The following is a 20,801-nucleotide window of genomic DNA, read 5'->3' on the forward strand; positions in this document are numbered from 1 at the left end:
ACATTCAAAAATACTCTGATGTGGAAAATCTGAAAGTACAATTTCCACACAGAGCTTTCTTTTTTCTAATAATTATTTTCTTAACTAGAAGCCTTGTAAACTTTATACAAGGAAGTACATGCTCCCCCATGCTAACAAAGGGAAAACGAGGAAAATCAAGTTAATAAGTATGTGAAAGAATGCTATACGTTTTCACATCCTGTTGCTTAGGGATCTGAACTGCAGAGATCACATTAATTACAGTTGTAAGCGACATCTGGAGGTCATCTGGTCTTCACTCAAAGCAAGACCAGCTTCAAAGTCAAAGTCATTTCTTTTGATCACGTTGCTCAGGATGATAGCCAATGAAGTTCTGAGTATCTCCAAGGACAGAAAGTCCACAACCTCTCTGGGCAGCCTATTTGACCAATGTTTGACCATAACCTCAGTGATAACTTTTCCCTAATATCTAATCATAATTTCCTATGTTGCATCTTGTGTCCATTTTCCCTCATCCTCTCACTGTGTACCTCCAACAACAGTCGGATGTCGTCTTCTCTATAAGCTTCCAATAGTCGGCTGAAGATAAAGCTCAAGACAAGAATTAATATGTTTCAGATATCTTCAGATGATAATCTGAAGATTTATTTTTACATGAAAGCCTTTTTTTTAAATAAATATTTAAAGGTTGTAATCCCTCTTCTCCCAAAAGGTAGCTTTTTACTATGCAAAACCAGGAGGATCTGCATGAGAGATCCTGATCTGTTCCATAAATCAGGCAAAAAAGCAGCTGTGAAAGAAACCTGCAGGCTGTTAGGCGTCTTCTAACTCGTATTTCTAAACACACTGCCCCTAAGTAAGAAGCATTTGAAATCCATCATCATCTCATTCTTCAAGGTTATTCCCAATACATCACAGAAAGTACCTGAATGTTCAAAAATACAAGGTCAAGCCTATTAATTAGCACAACTTCTAGTGTCTCTTTCATACATCCACTCAGAAGCTAGAAGCAACACAAACAGGAAAAACAATCTTAGCTAGACAGAAGCAGAGTGAGAGCAAGCAGATCCTGTCACATCCCAAAGTAGTTTAGAGTCCCAAGGTCCTCTCTAAAGCTCTACACTCTCTGCTGTAGAAGGTGAAAGCTAATAACAATTAGAATCCCTTCTCTTTTTTTTAAAATCAATTTATTCATATTAGTTACTTGTTTTATTAAGGCTAACAAGTAACAGAGAAGTCACTGAAAATAGTTATGCTAATTCTCCCATTTTCTAATTAAGTAATGCCACATTTCTGAACTACTCAATTAAATGTACAATTTAATGTTGACAGTAAAGTTCACATGAGATAAATATTTCAAAACAAACAATTTTATTTTAGCTTATTTTATGAACTTCTCCCCCACAAAAAGTACTCCAGAAACAGTCAAATCTATTTCCTATAGAATTAACATAATAAAAGTGAATACAAGTGTTTCACTGTACTTGCCCAAGTTACGCAGCATGGATGAAGTTACTTCCAAAAAAGCCCTATTATTAAAGTTTTTTTGTTACTTTTTTCTTAAATGTTTTATTAAAAACCAAACATCTAGGTAAAAAAAGAATGATTTGACATACAATGCTTGCTTGCTTTCAGAATAAAATAGTTGGAATCAAGTTTTCTAATGAAATCTGTATGAAGGAATAAAAAAAAATTATTTCACAGAACAGCTGCATGCCTTATCTGGAGCTTACAGCTTCTCCACAATGCAGCAGATTTCAGAATCTCTTCTGTGCTCTATCCTAGATTCTTCCTGTTACTCCCAGTAATTAAGTGCATCCAAGAATACGCACTTTTTGCACTACAATATTTGGACAGATAAGATTGAAACATGTAATCCAAAATCTTTATTTTATACACACAGCGCACATTAAACAGTTCAGTAAGAGTGTTTTCTTACTGCACAACGAAAAGCAGCATCATATTATGCTGACTGGCAGAAGCAGTGAATACCAGAACTCTCACTAGAAACAAAAGTGGGTGTCTTCTGCAGACTCGGAACAAACTGTGAGTTGGTAGTGGCAGTCAGAAGAGAAAAATGCACTGAATATTCGTATGTGACACAATCAGCAACATTCAAGAAGGCATTATCAGTAATTACATTAGACATGCAGGTACTAACTGTAATAGAAAAAGCTTAGTGCCAGCTGACAGAGCTGCAGAGGGATTCTGGCACTGTTATGTCCCATCCAGGTCTTGGTGGCCCACTGCCAGCACCAATATCTCTTGCCTGGGAAAGGAGCCAGCACTTGGTATCTGTAAAAGATGGGGGGAATTAGCTGTCCTTGTAACATGCATCAAGACAGCCTCAGAGTGGGGCCCCACCATCTTTCTGAGCTGAAGGTTCTTCTGCAAGCCTGGCTCTCTAGCAGTGCTCAGGAGAAAAGGACATATAGCAGAGACCGTTTCCCAAACGGCTGCTTTTGTTGGAGGGGAGAAAACCTACAAACAGACACTTGAAGAAAAAGTTCTATTAAGATTAAAGGTTAGCCCTTTGACAGCTAATAAAGAAATCTGTATTGTAAGCCCTCCTCAAGGCTGCAAAGTACTGTAAGGAACCTGGGTTTCCATATTCATAACCCTACTTGTACAGTATTTCAAGATGTTTGCAAAAAAAAAAAAAACAAAAAACAAAAATTCCTTCCACTTCATCAATGGGTCAAATACATTATTGTTACAAATTTGACCATATACCTCTTTGCTGTTAACTATTGTACATGTTTTTGTAAGGACTAATTGAACTGTCCCCATCAAATGTATCTGTTTCCTGATGTTTGTAAACTATAAAAATAGTACAAAGGGAATCTTACCTCAGGCAAGGGTTACGGGGGGCGGGGGGGGGGGGGGGGGATTCGTACAACTTTTACCATTTCTTTATAACATAAGAAATGGAGAGAAATCAAACTCAAAAATCTCACACTTTAAAAGCTTTAATTACTGTGAAACATTAGCTTTCAATGATTTGCAAACAGAGACAAAAATCATCCATTCAGCAAGACTTCTGACATCCCTCAAGTCACAGCTTTACCCAGTTTTTGGAACATCTAATTTTAAAAGGATTAAAAATTGAAAGAGACACGTTATAGAAAGCCATCAAGAAACAATAAGCTGTAGAATCAAGTAAGTATCCTGTTTCTTCCACCACATTTCTGATATTTTAACTTGAGTGATCTTGGGCCACCAACTTCATTATAAGTTTTACGTTTCAGCTGGTACTGTCTGATTAAACTTCAGTTTTATGGCCTGTTTAGTTGAACAACAATTTTACGTATTTTTCAGATCATGAAGCTCCGTTTAGGTATTTTATGTAGTCATTGGTCAGAACAGAAATATATAAAGTTCTCTCATATAAAGAAGTTTGCAAACAACCAATGCATTAGGCCACAGGTCAAACTTTTAAAAAGCATTGCTTCCATCTTAGTATATTTTACATTAAATATCTGTTTTGCATCTTTATGTTGGAGGCAATTGGGTTGTTTTGAATGGTGTTTGTTTTTTCTTAAAACAATTTTTTTTTAAAGAAATGCTAAAATTAGTATGAGAGTTTCCCAAAACGGATTTTAAGAATTTTGGTAAAAGTAAAGTTACTGTCTGCTGCAGATGTTCTCATGAAGTAACTTGCTAAAGTTTAAATGCTGAATCACTTTAACTAGTCACACTGTCTACCCTCTAGTCAGAACTGTTAGGCTTTGGCTGTTGGGGGTAGGAGAATGGGGGCCTGAATATTGGATAATCCATCCTCCCTTGTCAGAAATTAGAAATTATAATAATTCAAGTGTATTTATGTTCAGCATTGTCTTCTAGCTCTGTAGAAAAAGTAGTTACATACTGAAAAATTATGGTCTCCTGCATCACTTCCTTCAAAGATACATATACAGATTCATATACAGATGTTCTACCTTGAATTGGCTGTATAAGAAGGGAAGTATAGCTAAAAATGAATTGTATTATTCCCTGCTCACATATTCCATTACCCATGCAGAAGCCACTGAAATTACTGAAGTCTGTGCTCCCCTTAAAGCAACACATAGATTGTAATATTAAGTAAATCAAAGTCATTACAAAAGCTGTCTTCTCCGAGCAGGTTCTCCTTATTTTAAACTGGAATAGAATATTATAGACATTTCTTAATATTATGCAATACCTTCTTAAATGAAAATAAAATCAAAGCAGGAATACTGTCTTTAATCTAATGAATGACTTGGGATAGACTTAAAAGCTTGAGTTAATTTCAGTATGAATACTATTACTGAGTCCAAGAGACTGCAAATTTGGGTAACATCTTCTTTAGCAAGACACAAAACATCTCATCACCAACCATTAATAAACTAGAGCATGCAGAAAGGTTCCTCAACTGTTGAGACCATTCTGCAAATAAGAAAGGTCTCAAAAAGTAGCAGTGGACACTTGTTAATATTAAGAGGATCTCTTTGTAGAATAACGAATAATTTCTCTTAAAGAAGAAGGTGGTGGTATCAAAACTGATAAACCATTTTTTAAAGGCTTATACAGCAATTACTTAGGCAGGAATAAGAATTTTGATGGAATGCTCTTATGCTTCTTTTTATACTCTGTTCTTGGTAGGCTGCCGTGAAAAATTTTCATGAAGTGAAAAAAAGAGGCAAAAATTCTCCTATCTCAAGTAATTTCTTAAGAGTTTCACTTGCCAGGAGTTTACAGTATGTCCTTCTAGTAATTTGTACGTAATTTAGTATGCCAGTAAAAATTTTAGATTTTCAGTAATTTGTAAGTAGTCTGTTCTGCAGAAGCAGAAACAACTTCCCAAAAAACTGTTCTAGAATTCAGAAATAACATCCTTTCCCCAAAAATCAACAACATAAAAACACTAAAAATTGTGTCTACTTGTTTTGGGTGCCCTATTGAGTTTTATGTCCGTACTAACAGACTGCCAACTTTTTCCTCTGAGTCGGAAATCTGTAAATAGTTGATGAGCACCACAAAAGAGCTCAAGGGGAAAATTTTTCTCTCTATACAGAAGTCTGAATATTGCACAATGAACAGGACAAGAAGTCATGTGGAACTTCTCTGTGAACTGCATACTGCAGGATTCCCATAGCATAAAAGTTACAATATTACATGACTGTAGATTTTCAATGTACATGTGACAAAGGTGTAGTGATGCAACCCAATTCCAACGCTCAGTTAATCAGGACTGCATTAAGAATCATGTTACAAAAGTATCCTCAATTTTTTGACTTAATACAGAAGAGCTGAGAACAGCTAACATTTATTTCTTAATGATAAGGACAAAAGAATTATTTTGCACCAGCTGCTAGTGTAACTAGTGCAAGTGAACACTTTGTTGATGCTAAGCAAAACTCAGAGCATGTCTAATATATCTGACTAGCTGTACTGTGAAGCAAAACTCAGAGCATGTCTAATATATCTGACTAGCTGTACTGTGTCTGAATAGACATGCTTTTGCTTACTGCCAGTTTAATTCCAACTGAGTAGCTGACAGACCTTTTTAATTCAGGGACATCACTAGAGAGGATGGATGAAAGGTGGTCTGCAAGAATCATTAACGACCATCCTAAATTAGTTTTGTATTAAGAAACAGCTACACATCACTTTTTCCACTTTTTGACCACATAAAGGATACGACTTCATGAGGAACAGGTTTTCAAAATTATTTTTTCTGTTAAATGGGACTCTTTGCTGGGCCATTTTGGGGGTCTGTTAAAGGCTTAAACATTCATTTTGTAGTTTGAGAGCCATGAGAAACCTGTTCTGTTCTGCCTGTCTAAACTAGTACAGCTTATTACAGAATATAAAAATGTAGATACTAAGCACATTTTTAAAATGTCAGCAGCTACAGTAAGTTCTGTTGCATTACTTCTGCTTATGTTCTCCTGTACAATCTGTTCTCTTGGAAGGATTTTACAGGAACTACTCAAGGGTTTTTTAGATGTTTCTAAATTTTCGCTATTTAAAGGTAGAACAACATTAAACTTGCCACCTGAAAAAAAACTTAAATTTGCCGTCTATTCCACTACAAGTTGTAGCAGGAATTCTCTTAGTTCCCCAAAGTCCCCTGATAACACTGAAACAGCTTCTAGCTACTCACAACACATTAAATTGCAATATACTTGTACAGCCAGTTTTCTACTTCAATATACAATATTAACTTCTAGACAGAAAAATGAAGGATTATTTAATTACCTATTTTTATAGAGGAAGATTAACGGAAAAGCACAGCTGTTTTCTTAAAGGAAAAATAAGGCTTTAAGCCATCAAGGAAGGTATCAGAGATAATAGGGTCTCTTGAAATGTAAACACTACTTACACCTGCCACAAGATAGTGTGAGTGTAGTAACTATTAAATCTTCTTAACTCTTGAAAGCTGCTTCTTGGGTTTATGCCACAGAAAACTAATCTATTGAGACACACACTCCTGACCCCGGATTGTTTCTGGAACAAGAATTCTGTTATGTGTAAACTCTTTATCTTTACTACACCAGGAACTGGTCTACTGTAAGAATAACAGAATAAATCCCTTTTCCCTTGGGTTGGATCTAGTAAATACATTTGGAAATCAAGGTGAAAAACTAACTACTCATTTAAAAAAAGGACTGAAAGCCTGGCACTATCAAATCAAACAAAGCAACTTAGGTTTTAGAAAGCTTTGCTTATTTATGGTTCTTAACAGAAAATGACCAGCTGTTTTTTTTTTTTTCTTTCCGTCTTCAAAATAGCATGAAATACCTCTGCTACTGCTATTCTTGCCTTACTTTTCTTTGCCTTACACTCTTCCCTTACTTCATTATTATTTTCATTCACTGCAGTTGAAAGAGTCTAGAATTAAGTTAAGAATATTAGGTGCTTTTAGAAATGTTATTTTTACATGTTATTCTCCTTTCTATTTCTTCTGTAAACTGCCATTTATCATTTCAAAGCAAGGCATTACACCTCCGGTAAGGAGTAACACCTTAATTTCGTACATACACAGTTTACCATCTCTCTTTCACATGAAGAGAGTTATAAAACAATTAGTTTATGTTTAACCTTTCTAACCTAAGCACTCTCACTTTGGATATGTACCACACTTTCCTCAAACACCATGAGCAGAATGCAGAGACTGAGAAGCCCTAATTCCAAGATTTATTTTCCTCTTTAGTAACTGGTCCTTTTTCCATCAAGATTTCCTCACAAAATTTCCAGGAAATAGAAGCATCCAATACTGACAGCACCAAATAAAACCTATACTGCAGTAGTAAAACTGAGCCTTCTGCAACACCAAACCAGCCAGCATTAGTTTGTACAGGCTTTAAAGTAGTTAATGTCACCTGCCATTGCTGGCTCTCGAAGGTGCGAGTGGCTGCTTCACATCATACCTGACCTGAATTAACCGCTTGCTGACTCTCCTTGAAAGTAAGTTAACACGCACTTCTGGAGAGGCTCCAAATTCCTAGAGCTCCTTTTCAAGCCACCAGAAGAGATGAGCTGAAATAACAGACTGAAACAGTTTCAGATCTTTAAATTCTTAATGATACTTATATGCTAATATAGTTCTTCCTACAAGGAAACTTTCACAGGTCAGTAGTGAAAAATACTACTATCCGGAGGTTTTTTAGCAATTGCAGCCAACAATTGCATTTTTGCCCTTGTGAGATTTTAATAGAGGAATTAAAAATCAAAAAACCCACATACCTATGCCTACCATAGCAACTTGCAATTAACACTCTCCTGAAGGAAGAGCTCTAGAGTTCACATGAATTTATGATCTAAAACACCCTGAATCTAAATAAACTCTTCTGATGATCCTCGCAAAAGAAAACACGCATACAAGTTATTAACAACTGTACTTACATACCTTTTTCTTTTGTACAGGAGAGGGAAAACTACTTGTTCTCACTTTGGAACATTTTCCACTGACAAAAATCAAAATTATTTGTAAGAAAAGTCTTTCGATGGTAGAATAGGAAAGGGGAGGAACAGCATATATTAAGATACGTATTTTTATAGTATCATCATTACCAAAAATAATTCCCATTTAAGTGTGAAAATACATGCCTATCTGAAGCTTCAGATACTAGAGGAGTATCCTACTGGCATACATTTTTCTTGTCAGATGTTTCTTACTAGTCATTTGTTTAATAGCTGGATAACCAGCCCTCTCTTAGGTTAGAGAATTCCATCTGGTGACTCCAAAGAGAGTCAGAGGTAGCCAAAGAAAGAGGTACGGCTGCATGGCTAAGAGCAAGGTGAGTACAGCAAGATCTCATCTCTTTTCATAGCAGTTGCATTGACTCAGTTGCTCAGGAAACAAAAGGTTTGGTTTATTCTTTGGCCACCTATGACAGGGCTATTTTCACATGCAGCAATACCCGTGTTTAAACCGTTTCAAGCAGTTTTAACCCCTGCTTTCTCATTCAGTACCTCGTGTCATCACTGTGTTGTACTGGCTTAAGCATTCCTATGACTGTGCTATGAAAGAGACTGGGAAAGGGATCTGGCTGCACATTCCTGTGTCATTCTCTGTATTGAAGCACTGCAGCTGTTCATGCTGCCGCATAGTGAACTACTCCAGCTGAATGGCTGCTTCCTCTTAACCCTTTCCTCTCTGCAACACACATATGCTTCTCCTGGGTCATCCTTCAGATAAAATCAAGAGAAGGAAACAAAGGAGGAGAGAGTTTAAACCTGCACTGAAGGTTTAACTGCAGAAACAGACATGGCAGTGGTTTCAGTAGCTTAACTCTAAATGGGCAGTGTTGCAAACTCCACCTCTTCTCTGCCCAATTTTATATTCCAACTTCCTCCCTCCTCTCAGTATTGACCCACATCCACCTGTGTAGTAAATCGGTTCAGGGTGCTCAACTGATGAGTTCTTTTTATTATTTTCTGTTGTCAGGAGTGTTTCATTTTCTGCTAGCTTAACACATTTTAACCAGCTTATTGTATGGTCAGACAAACAAAAATGTCAGTACAAGACAGAAAGCAGGAACAGACTGAGAGGAACAGAGCAAGAGTATGATTGCAACAGCAACAAACAACTTTAAAACTGAGTCACTTTTAACTTTCTAAATCACTTTCTAAGCACTTTAAACCGTCTAAAGTGAAAGCAACCTGAAGTCACCTTTTCCTCAGCTAGCAACAGCCACTATAACGGCTCTCCAATGTGCAGAAGCAGTAAGAGTCAATCCCTTCAGAAAGTACTACTAGATGTATTTACTGAGAGTCTCCTAGCATTCTGCAAGTGTTAATTAAGCTTTAGAGCACTCTATTCTATGTGAAAAGCAAATAAAAAGGAGTTTAACATTACATCTCCGTATTTTTTTCTCCTCTGGCATCACTAAATACAACCCAGGAATTATCACACCTCTCTACTTCCTTTTCAAGCCAGTAAGAAATTAAATCGGAGATCCAAACTCTAATACTGCATTTTGCCATATGAAACTGACTCAACTCCATTTCTCTGCTGAGTGCAGGGTTGTGAGTCAAATAACGAAGACTGACAGAATTACATAATCATTTTAACTGACTGCGTACTGAGGAATTTACAGTTCACCACGGAACTGACAGCACTGCATCTGCTTACACTGTCGGTATTTAAAGGGCATCACTACAGCCACAAGGACACTCAATTTTCAGAAAAGAAAATAAATATCCTCTCCCCCCTCCCCCCGCAGCCTCCACTCCCCCACTTCCGATTCTGCAGGATTTGACAACCCTCATGCTGGGAAACAACTTAAATACCCATAGCAATCAGTTTTTCAAAATTACAGTCTGACCAATAATCTCAAAAGTAAAGCTTTCCTTGGAGAGCTGTTTCATAAACAGCTTTTTGGATTCTTTTTAAATAAATGTTTCTGTGACAGTTTTGAAAAACAACAATTATGTATTAGCGTGCTTAATGACCATAAAAAGCCCAAGTCATCTGCATGGTGGCTGTAAAATTTGGATTCTTTTTAGTGATACAGGCTGCACTTAAAGGAAAGTGAATCTCTTACCCTGAGGCAAAAAAGGTATGATTTTGAACAAGCAAAAAACCCCAAACTTACTCTCTAGTTCTTCTTTTTCAAAGTTTGTATTGATAGTAGAGCTGATTTTGCCCATATCCACAACTGCTTCTTCATCGTGACCCTGAAGAAACAAGATCATGAGTTTAAATTAAGAAAATCCAATTAAAACTAAATAGAACTCTGTTCTTCTAACAATAGAATTTGTAAAAAAAAAAAAAAAAAAAAAAATCATTCTTAGTGTTCTGCATTTACCAAACTTAAAATCTTAAATCTTAAAATCCTGAAGCTGTTTGACAAAGTTTTCTAACATAAGTTCAACTCAAACTGAGAAAAGTAAACGTTACAGAATATCTACCCATCCAATTCCTCAAGAAAACATTACCCTGTACTGAAGGAAAATGTCCAACTACTTGTCGAAAACATCAATGTGATTAAAGCTAGATAAGCTATATGTCATAACATTTTGAAGGAGAAATATGTCCTTCGTTATCTGTTTAGATTCAACAGGGAGGGCAACTCTCAACTTTTTGAACGCTGTGAAAGAAAAATAATTGCTAATATATTTTTGAGATGCTTCTACAAGTTTAAAAACAGATTCAGCTGCCCCGACCGAAGGTAAGAAGATAGACTAAATTCACTTTAGAGTTAAATTCTGGCTAGTATCACAATAAATTAAAAAGAGAATAGGGGAAAGATAGGGGCACACAACAGCAGCTAAACAGCCTGAAAAACCCACAAAGCAAATACTGTCTACAAAAATCTAAAACCATTTAATTTAAGAATACCAGTGCACAGAATCTCAAGTTGTTGCAATAGAAAAACAGAGAGGAAATGCACTGGCACTCTAAATGTCATGGAATTTCCTTTCACAAAGCTCTTGATTTCACCTCATCAAGGATCAGGATATACGTTTCAGGAATGGAAAAAAATACCTTTATTCTTTTAGTTCTACATTCAGCAGCAGTGAATCTACTTCAATAAAATAAATCAGCTGATTTCTAAAAGGTTACAGAAGTTTAAATTTAATCTTAATTCTTTTCGTCTGAATGTTATCTGCTTAGGGGACAATTCCTGGGAGAGAGTTTCCAGCACAAGTAAGTAGCTTTTATGAACCAGAAGTTATATGAAAAGCGTAGCAAGAGAGTTAATTTACACACTTGGGAGTCTAGAGAAATAATTTTGGAAAGATCAAAATAATTAGTAGTTCACTTAGATTTCAACAGATAGCTTGTTAACCACACTCTTATCTAATTCACGCTTTTTCTCTCCATAGAGAACAGCAGTTGCAAGACCTTCTGTTCAGACTCACTACTGAAATCATATCACTTACAATGCAAAAGCACAATATATGAAACAGGTATAGGTTCAAGAATGAGTTATTTACCTGTGAACATATGTGTCTCTTTAGAACTTTCACAAAAGCAGAAATATCTCATAACCTCATCTCTCATCCCAGAACTGACATCAGAACAACATTAATGTTGCCTTCTCCAAAAGGCATGCACATTTTAGAATACAATATAGTTTTAACAGCTCATAATTTACAGCCTCCTAGCAGAACTGGTTCTGCGAAACTGCTGTCTACCCTAAAGGAAGAGTTTCACTTTACACCCAACTTTGTATAATGGCAGGCTACTGCTAAGGAGTGTCGCAGTTCTTTCTGCTGCCTTGGGCACACATTATTTTCCTTCCTCCCTTTAAGTTAGATCTATCAGTTATGAAGTCACACATGGAGAGCTGTCCCAATGGATTTTTTTTTTTTTTTTGCTAATTGAATCAGTTCACTAAACTGACTTTCCTTATGGTCATATGATAGCTAGATCTAACATAAAGAAAGCTGATGGATCACCACTTTTGGCAGCAGTTGACTGGTGCATTTAAGTAGCTCAACATGGAACCTGTGATATTAGTTTCATTAGGAAAAAATATAAGCCTAAATTAGGAATCTTACAGGAACTGGGAACCCTAAGTATTGATAGTCACCTAAACTTTCATCTTACAATTACTCAGTGCTGCAAGTGTAAAACAGGTTGTTCTTCTCATAGGGAAATGACCAAGACGGAAAACATGATCTGTATTACAGGCATAATGAAAACATATCCTAACTCCCTCTCCCTTCCCCCCCTCCCCAAAAACAATCAAACCCAAATCTTCAGTCTTTCTAGAAAAACTGATATTTAGTATAGCATATCGCACACAAACATACTTTCCAAATGTTTGGCTACGTGGGAAAGAAGATTGAAGAACAAAGACAACCAAGGGCATGCACACAAAAAAAAGTATTTTCAGATGAGTTTTAAAACAGGAGCAATAACTGGTGGGGAAAAAAAAAAAAAAGAGACATTTTAGGGAAGTTTATAATAAAAACAGTCAGACCACATATAAAAGGAAAGCAGCTGATGCCATATAAATAAGCAAAATACAGGAGAAAGTGACATATGGCAGAGCAAACCTATGGAAATCAAGGACAATTCTGAATTGTATCCGTAAGAATGGAGCGTTCAAGAAAGGTGACATAACTTTGCCACTACTGCTGCACAAAAAAAGGCAGAGATTTGCACACACGTTAGAAAATAATCAAAACTCTTCAATGCTCCAGACAATGACAAATGAAAATTTCATGCGATTAAACCAAAGTCATGTCTGATGGGCAAATCTGTGAAAGCATTATAAGGACCTATTACAACAAAGTGGCAGAAGTTTAGGAACTATCATATTAATAAAATCTAATTGAGAGAGGAAGAAAAAAAAAAAGTGAAAGGGGCTCCCTCCTTGTCTTCCTACACATCAAAATGGGATTCAAAAGCCTTCTAGAAGCTCAATTCAAAGTGTAACTGGTATCTGTCATCTCTTTGATTACTGTTTCTAGAGGTAAGGGGAAATAGTTGCAGGGGGAGTCCTAGCTCTTATCTTTACTGGAGATGTATTTTTCAACACAAATTGAGGGGGAAAAAAAAAAAGTTATGTGCACAAACCCTATACAAAAAAGAGGTCTAAAAGCAGCAGCATTAAAAAGCTTAAGTTTGCAATCTATTTGGGCATCAAATAAACATAGCAAAACAATTTATGTCAAGCATACCTATGTTCAAATTTATTCCTACTCCAATTTATCTCAGTGACACAAAAATAGGAAGTTAGGACACACCAGCTTACACAGTCATATGTACACACAAAGCTAACCCATTACTAGAGAAATCAGAAATAAATGAAGTATTACAAATTATGTAAGTTATCTTAGATATTGGGGGGGGGGGGGAATCAAAAGCGCTGTCAAAATCTCTTCCACATCATCATCTTGGTTATAGCCATAAAGGCTGCCAAAATATCCTGTACCTACTCTCTCTCTTTCTCCCATCCTCCACCCTTTTTTTTTTTAAATAGTGCTTTTAGGACACCTGAAAGCTTGCCAAACACATAGTTTTACAGTAATAAAGGAAGACAAAGTTTTCCCCAGATCATTATATATGCTACTATTTGTACTGGAAGAAAATTACACAGATACATGCAGTAGAAAATTCACATGTAAAACAAGATTTTGTTTTCCCCCAGTAACTCTTTGAAACTGTATTTGCTGTATTAGTTACCATGACATTAATATTTATCATCTTTTGCGTTTAGTAACAGTGGTACTTTGCCAATTTTGTACATACAGAAGCAGCTCTCAAAACCACATCATGTGAAAGTAACGCCTTTTGAGATTAGATTACAGAAAGGCATGCATGCCCTTACAAACCATTCTATCACTATCTCAAAGTACTCAACATATGCAAAGACTCTTCCAAGAATAAACCATTAGCAACCACAAATATCATACATGAAGAAACATATCATTTATAGCCTTTGCTTAGAAAAACACTAAGCATCATTCTTAATGTAACCATTTGTGATGCAAATCCCACCATACAACATTTTTACCTTAGATTCGGCAAAAAACAAAACGTTAAAATAAGCTATAAAACTGACTTCAAGCTACAGCATTTTCCTTGCTAAAAATAAACTCTGTAGGGCATAGGTTTCTAGTAATTATAGATCTACTATATCAGTTTGAGACATGAGGGTGAGAGAAAACTGTTTCAGCTGTTGAATCAAAACGTGTTCCATTCTAGTTGATCTCTTTGTTTATAGAAATGTTAAAAAGATCGTAAAGGAAAAGTGAGGCAGGATTGTTTTAAACTAGTCAACTTCCTTTCCTAAGCACCTAAAGAGAATGGCATCATCTTAGCAAGCACTCCTCTGCAGTTCACCCTAGTTTTCATGTGAAACTCTAATTACCGTAAACCCAAAGATGCACAAAAACAGTTGAAGATGATGAGCCTAAGTAAAATTTAAGACTAATTTCTAGCACGTGTAACATCTCTTTTCAGTAAAAAGATGGAATAATCAAGGGAAAAAAAAAACTAAAACAAACAAGAACAAAACAGATGCAATGCAAGTGCCAATCAAGGTGCTCCAGGGAAAGATTAAATCCAGCAACCGCCTTCAGCTTTGGTTTCCTTTTTTACAAGGAGGTGGCCATTTATAAAATAAATGAAAACACAGAACAAAGATCCAGAGTACTTCAAGGCCAAAAAATCCCAGAAACTCTAAACAGATTGTACTAAAATATACTATGTATACTTTTTCCCACCCCCACACTTATGGATACCCGCAAAGGTCCCGTAGACGCAGCCCTCCAGTAACCTTCATATTAAGCCAGATGCACCTTACATACATGTCATCTTAGTTGGTCTTCCAGCCTTTCGCCAGTGATTTTAGAACTGCATGAAAATGAAAACTCTTTTTACTTGTTGCAGGCCAGACAGACATCTGAACACTCTTTGCTCTGGTAGAATCCTACCTTGGATTTTCATGTCCCTTTCAGGCAAAGAGAAAAAAATAATTCCCCTTTTACTGCAGACAAACAGGTACCCAAAAGTTTCTCACACTCAACTCACGTATAATGACTGCTTTGCGATTGTTCAACAATACTGCTATTTAGGGAAGGCTAGAATGTCTCATGGTGGCAAGGGTGCCTGTCTAGGCCTCAGTACAAAACACATTTTCCATTTATCTGGAAAAAAGAAGGGGGGGGGGACCCCAAACAAATACATGAGTATATTGTGTAGCAATTTGCTCGCTACCTCTTTTGATAGTAAAAGGAAAATACTTTTCTAGGGGAAAAAAAGAAATCCAAAGCCATTTAATATTTCTGTCAAAATAGGACATCTAGGTATAAGGCCAGGCACAAAGGACTGAATTTCTAAATAACAGCTCAAACCAGTCCTAGATTCTTTTCTCTAGAGAGTCTTTTCTCTCTTCCTCTGGAGAGGAGGCAATTCATTCAGGCAAACTGTTAGAGATACGTCTAGAGCGGACTGCATGAGCTCCAATGACAGAGAATGTTTGGAATGCATGCCCAAATACAGGACTGTGGTAAAGGATACTTCTTCACATGTTTATGGTAGGATATCTACAGTTTGAATATTTAACACCAAGAATAAAATACTATAGGATCAGAATGGTTTCTGTTAGTTTTTACACTTAAAACCAGACGCTCAAACAAATGCCTTCTCAAACATTTAGTACAGTACACTTTTTCTATCTATAGTATGAGCCCTGCATGTTTCATAAAAGTAGTATGTTTTCAAATCAAGTCCAAAACGTGTGAAGCATTACAGGAAAAAGAATGAAGTTTGCAGGGATTCAGTTGTCAGTCTCAAACAGCATATATTACTGTCTGTTGGACTGGCACAAATATGACGCACAGAAAATTAAGTCTAAAGGAAACTTTCCACTGTTATCTGCACAATCTCTTCTCACCATGCAACTCGTCTAATGTTATGCAGTCACATACGCATGACAGACTACAGACGGTACACTGCCAAACTGCATTACGAATAACCACTTACAGGACATGCATCTTGCTAGCAACACATTTTTAAGGTACTTAAAATCTAATTCACTCAATTCTCTCATTCTGTGAGAGACAGTGATCATACAAATGACTGATAATGTTAACTTTTGAAACACAGAAGTAATACACTAGTTGCATCGAGAATAATTTGAACTTAAGATTTGAAACCATTACACTGCTAAGCCAATGCTCCTCTGCCCCATTTACATCCCCTCAATGCAAAAGTTCTCCTCCGACACAGCTGGAGAACTAGCTGAAGCCCTAGAAAAGATAGCATTGGTGTTCACAAGAGGAAGTAGAGCACAGGAGATGACACACAAAAGGATTTCTTCTAGCAGTTATAGAGACAGAGTTTACCTTTTTGTTAGTTCAGGCTCACCACTTTCTTGCTACCAGGTTCCTTCACAGCAGCAGATATCCAGACATAAAAATGAGGGTTTTGTCATCTTCAGTTTTGTTCTTAATACATCTGCCCTGGGCCAAGAGTTTAAAATCTTTCCCTTTAATACTGTTCTGATACAAGTGCGCACACCATTGGATCAGATCTATGTAATGCTCTGTGATTACAATCATATCCCACAACCTCTCTAGCTTGAGCAGAAAGCAAACACTTGTCTTTTCTTTTTGCTTGAGGGAGGTGGGGAGGCAAGAATTCTTCCTAGTTTGTGGATTCATCTATGTCTTAGACACCAGATCTGGCAGGTGGGATTCAGCTCTTTGGTGGGAATGGGGCACCAATAAACCTTACCTCACAAAACATAAGCACATACTGCTTATAGACCCCACCGGCAAATTTATACAGCACACTACTGTACATTTATATACCAAGATCAACAACATACAAGAGTTTTTGCACAGTGCATTTTGCTTCTCATATTTACATCATCAGTACATAGGAGCAACTATGCTAAATCAAACCAAATGGTCCATCCAACTCAGTATCCTGTTTCCAAGAGGATACAGCAACAGACACCTAAAGAAACTTCCCAGTAAATGTAAAAATTGGTGCAAACAGAATTCATAATGTTAGCTTGGCCTAGACCCAGAAAGTAGAGCCAGTCAAAATAATAATTTTGCATAATCATCCCTTACTTTGTCGAACGTGCATTCACATTCATAAGACAGATGATAGCTATCAAGGCTCCAGCTTAAAAATAAAAGCAAATAATAATAACAATACTGCTCTGCATTACAAATGAAAGTTTAGCTAGAAAAAGAAATTAAGGACTTATTTTGACTGCAAACCTCATATGAAAATAAGAGGATCTACAAAACATAATTTTGCAACTGTTTTCCAGATCTATTTATCTATATAAAAATAAAAGACTGGCATTATTTATTTTTATATATATAAATAATATACACACATATAATACATATACATACATAATTATACACACACACATATACGCATGAACTTATTTGCATTGTCACACAGCTACTGCAATTTATTGTTTGGAATAACTAAGAATCAGTAGGGTAATTCATGATGTATTTTCACAGCATTTCCTAAATGGATTGTTGTTACAGACGCCTGGATTTCTGTTCCAAGCACACATATCACTCCACACAGACAGGAAATAAAACGCATCTCCAATTTGCAAAATGCACATACAGCCACTTTCTCTACATATTCTGTCTCCCAAAACTGCAAACTAATAAGCATCAATATACTTGCCTACTTCAAGATATTTGCTAAAGTATCTCCCAGTTCGATAGGGCTACAAGTCCACAGCGATGGCAACCCTGAAAGTAAATACAGGTAAGAAACCAAAGAAGTATTTTTGTTAACACCATCTGCGACTACTCTAAGCAGAGCTTGATGACAACCATTCTACCTGTGGCAATCACTAGCGCTAGGGTGTCTGCTATAGTTCTCCCCACCACAGCCCTCACAAGGCATTGACTAGCCAGAGATAGAAGCTAATAAAATAGCAAGGGCTTCTGACACGGGTCACAACTAAGAGCAACACTTGGGAAGCCCTAAATACATTGTTTTACTTCTCCATCGGACTGATTCTGCTTTTAAGTCAGAGATAAAACGCATCTATTGTGGAGAGGAGAGCAGCCATCTCTGATTGCTGCTCCTTAAAAGACAAAGGAAGTGAAAAAGCAGTTCTTTCTTTATAGGGAGAAGTGAGGCTATCATTCAGCGTATCGAACAGTCTTTAGCAGAATTGCACAAGTGATCCTATAAGTGCATTTTAAATAAGTTATTTGGGCACAATATCACCTACATGGCAAAATTGTTTCTTCAGAATTTGCCCCAAATGAAAGCGTGCTGAGCATAAATGGGGTCTATTTCATTCTGCTGGCATACAATTTTTAGCTGGTCTTACTCTTTAAACATACACAGATGAGAACAGCATTAATAATAATTCCCAAACAGAGAACACTTTCCAGTTTTAAAATAGGAAACATACCACTGATGGATTCTCCTTGCTCCTATTTGCTATGATCTCATTTGCACAGGAACAGCTGTTTTCCAGATTTTTTCCATCATAGCAGTAGCTGTTGCCCAAGCAGTACTGACTCAAATACTGCTCAAGTTGTTTTGTTTGGGTTTTTTTTTTTTGTTTCCCTTTTTCCTGGGAATTTTATCTGTGGTTACACAATTGCTACGTTACACAACTATCCTCACATGTAAATGTTCCTTCCTAATTATAGCAATATTTAGAGCCTTACAGAAAAGTAAGGCACAGATTTCAGTAAAACCATAGCTATAATGAAATAAGTTAGGAATATTTCCAGAAATTTTTCTAACTAATCTTTTAGTTAACTGCTCAGCTTATCCTACTAGAAACTGAAGTTTGAACTACTCCCTTCTAAAAGATTCACAAAAAATGCAGGAACTATACAAACGCTCACTTTGGACAAATATGTGGGTACTTCAGTAACTTTCCAGAATTTTTATTCACTTCTATTTCTACAAAACTTCTGTGGAAAATGGTAAAGAAAGGCAGGCACGTGTTACAAAGAACAACAATAATCTGCATGACTCTTGCAGAAAGCAGTTCTAAACAAGTTACTAGTTTAATACCTTAGGGTCCCTATCATGCTAAGAGCTACAACCTACAAGACAAACCATGTCCTAGATAAATTACACATTAGTCTTTAGATAATAAACACAAAGTCATGTACAAATAATAATGAAAACTGAAATAGGGAGAAAGAGTCAGGAAGAAAAGGAAGCATAACCATAAACACTGAAGAAAGATTTGTCACAAGGAAGCATAACCATAAACATTGAAGAAAGATTTGCCACAGTTTGTCCAAAAAGGGGGGAGGGGAGGAAGGACAGAATGAACAGAAGATGAAGTGATGGCTTGACTAATATTCAGTTTAAAAACAGTGACTAAAATGCAAGAATCCATTCAACTAAAATCAGAAGTCTGTTCGAATTCAACACTCAGCGTTCTGTGAGCCAGAAAAGTTACCATCGTGCGTAAAGTTAGCAAGTACCGTCTCTGGTCCAACGGGATTTCAAGATGCATATTTAACAATATAGCTGTCATTTTATTATGTTGTATTGTATTACTGCTTTATAGCACTAAATTTAATTCAAAAGATTCCTAGCTCCATTCAGTTCAATTATTTCTAAAATTATAATCAAAGAGATCAGTTGCCCAACAGCCAAATAACTTAAATTTCTCTAAATTTCAAAGCACAACGCTCAGAGAAATACACTGTACATACATTGCACTGCTTCATTCCAAATTGAACAATCCTACAAATACAGCATGCAAAATAGTAGAATTCTTAGAGCTAGTCACCTCAATGAAAGCGAACTTAAAAAAAAAATTAGAACAGAATATACTATTCCTTCTTACATTTAGAAAAACACATATTTTAAATTTTGAGGCTTGTACAACTTTTTATTTAAGATACAGTTGTCAATTTAGCTTACAACTTAAGCAGAAATGGTATGGGGGTGTGTGTGTGTTTCTCTGTCTCTTTCTCCTCCTCCCCTTCCCTCTCCTCCTCCCTGGAATTTGGGATAGGGAAGGAGGAAAGGACAGAAGGCTGTGCAAGTCTTATGCTTACAAGAGCTGGATAAAAGCAAAACGCAAAACGTTAACACAGAAACTCATTCATGACTTCCTAAAACGTTGGATTTCATCAACGGAAATCTAGTAACTACTTCAATGAACATTTTGCCCCCAGAGTTCTCTCTTAATTGAATATGCAGGAAACAGATCTTTGCCTTGTCTTTTAAAGGCTAAGAAAGCAGATTACTTCGGAGTACTAAATCAGCTTTAACTAGTACTGACTTAAATCTTAGGCATACATATCAGTAAGGGCTGTTAGAGTTCTATGTCCAGATTGAAGGCAGCACTATAATGGAAATCAGAAATCAATAGCAGTACTACATAGCTCCTAACAAACAAGATCATTGCAATTAGATGCATTTTAAAGTGTCTAAATGAAATTCTTACTGATTATGCTCATAAAAGGAATATAGTAAATTTAGTGACCTTAAAGATTTTTTTATAAAATAATCCAGGGCTCATTAAAGTTTTAAGAAAATTCCATCCCATAGTTTTTAGTTTCCGCTGGACTCTAATTACCCCTGTTACACACTGCACTTGCAGTTAAATGTCAGTGACAAAGACTATCCACTCAGGAACAAAACAATAACTCATAACACTATTAAAGTTCACTGCCTCATCGTGAAAATCCCTACAAAGGGAGCTCTACAGCTGTAACACTGAAGTCCGAAGAACAATATCTCCATGAACATTTTTTCTGAGTTATAAACTCATTAAGCTCGGGGGGGGGGGGGGGGGGGGGGTTGGAGAGCAAGAGAGAGAGGTCAAAAGGAACAATCACTAGGCTATCTCAATACCAGAAACTTCCCCACTATACTTTCACAGAATTGCTCATAAAACAACTCAGAAAGCCAT

General features: G+C 36.5%; 1 protein-coding gene across 3 annotated transcripts in view; it reads right to left on the reverse strand.

The window, feature by feature from the left end:
- SLC4A7 (solute carrier family 4 member 7) overlaps positions 1-20,801 on the reverse strand; it is a 100,467-nt gene that overhangs the window by 49,731 nt on the left and 29,935 nt on the right. For all 3 annotated transcript variants that reach the window (XM_068935467.1, XM_068935466.1, XM_009687923.2), the window contains exon 2: positions 10,044-10,125. In XM_068935467.1, coding sequence (XP_068791568.1) covers positions 10,044-10,125 — 82 coding nt within the window. The remainder of the gene's footprint in view (positions 1-10,043; positions 10,126-20,801) is intronic.

The sequence above is a fragment of the Struthio camelus genome, chromosome 2 (genome assembly GCF_040807025.1).
Source record: "Struthio camelus isolate bStrCam1 chromosome 2, bStrCam1.hap1, whole genome shotgun sequence".
Classification (NCBI taxonomy): Eukaryota; Metazoa; Chordata; class Aves; order Struthioniformes; family Struthionidae; genus Struthio; species Struthio camelus.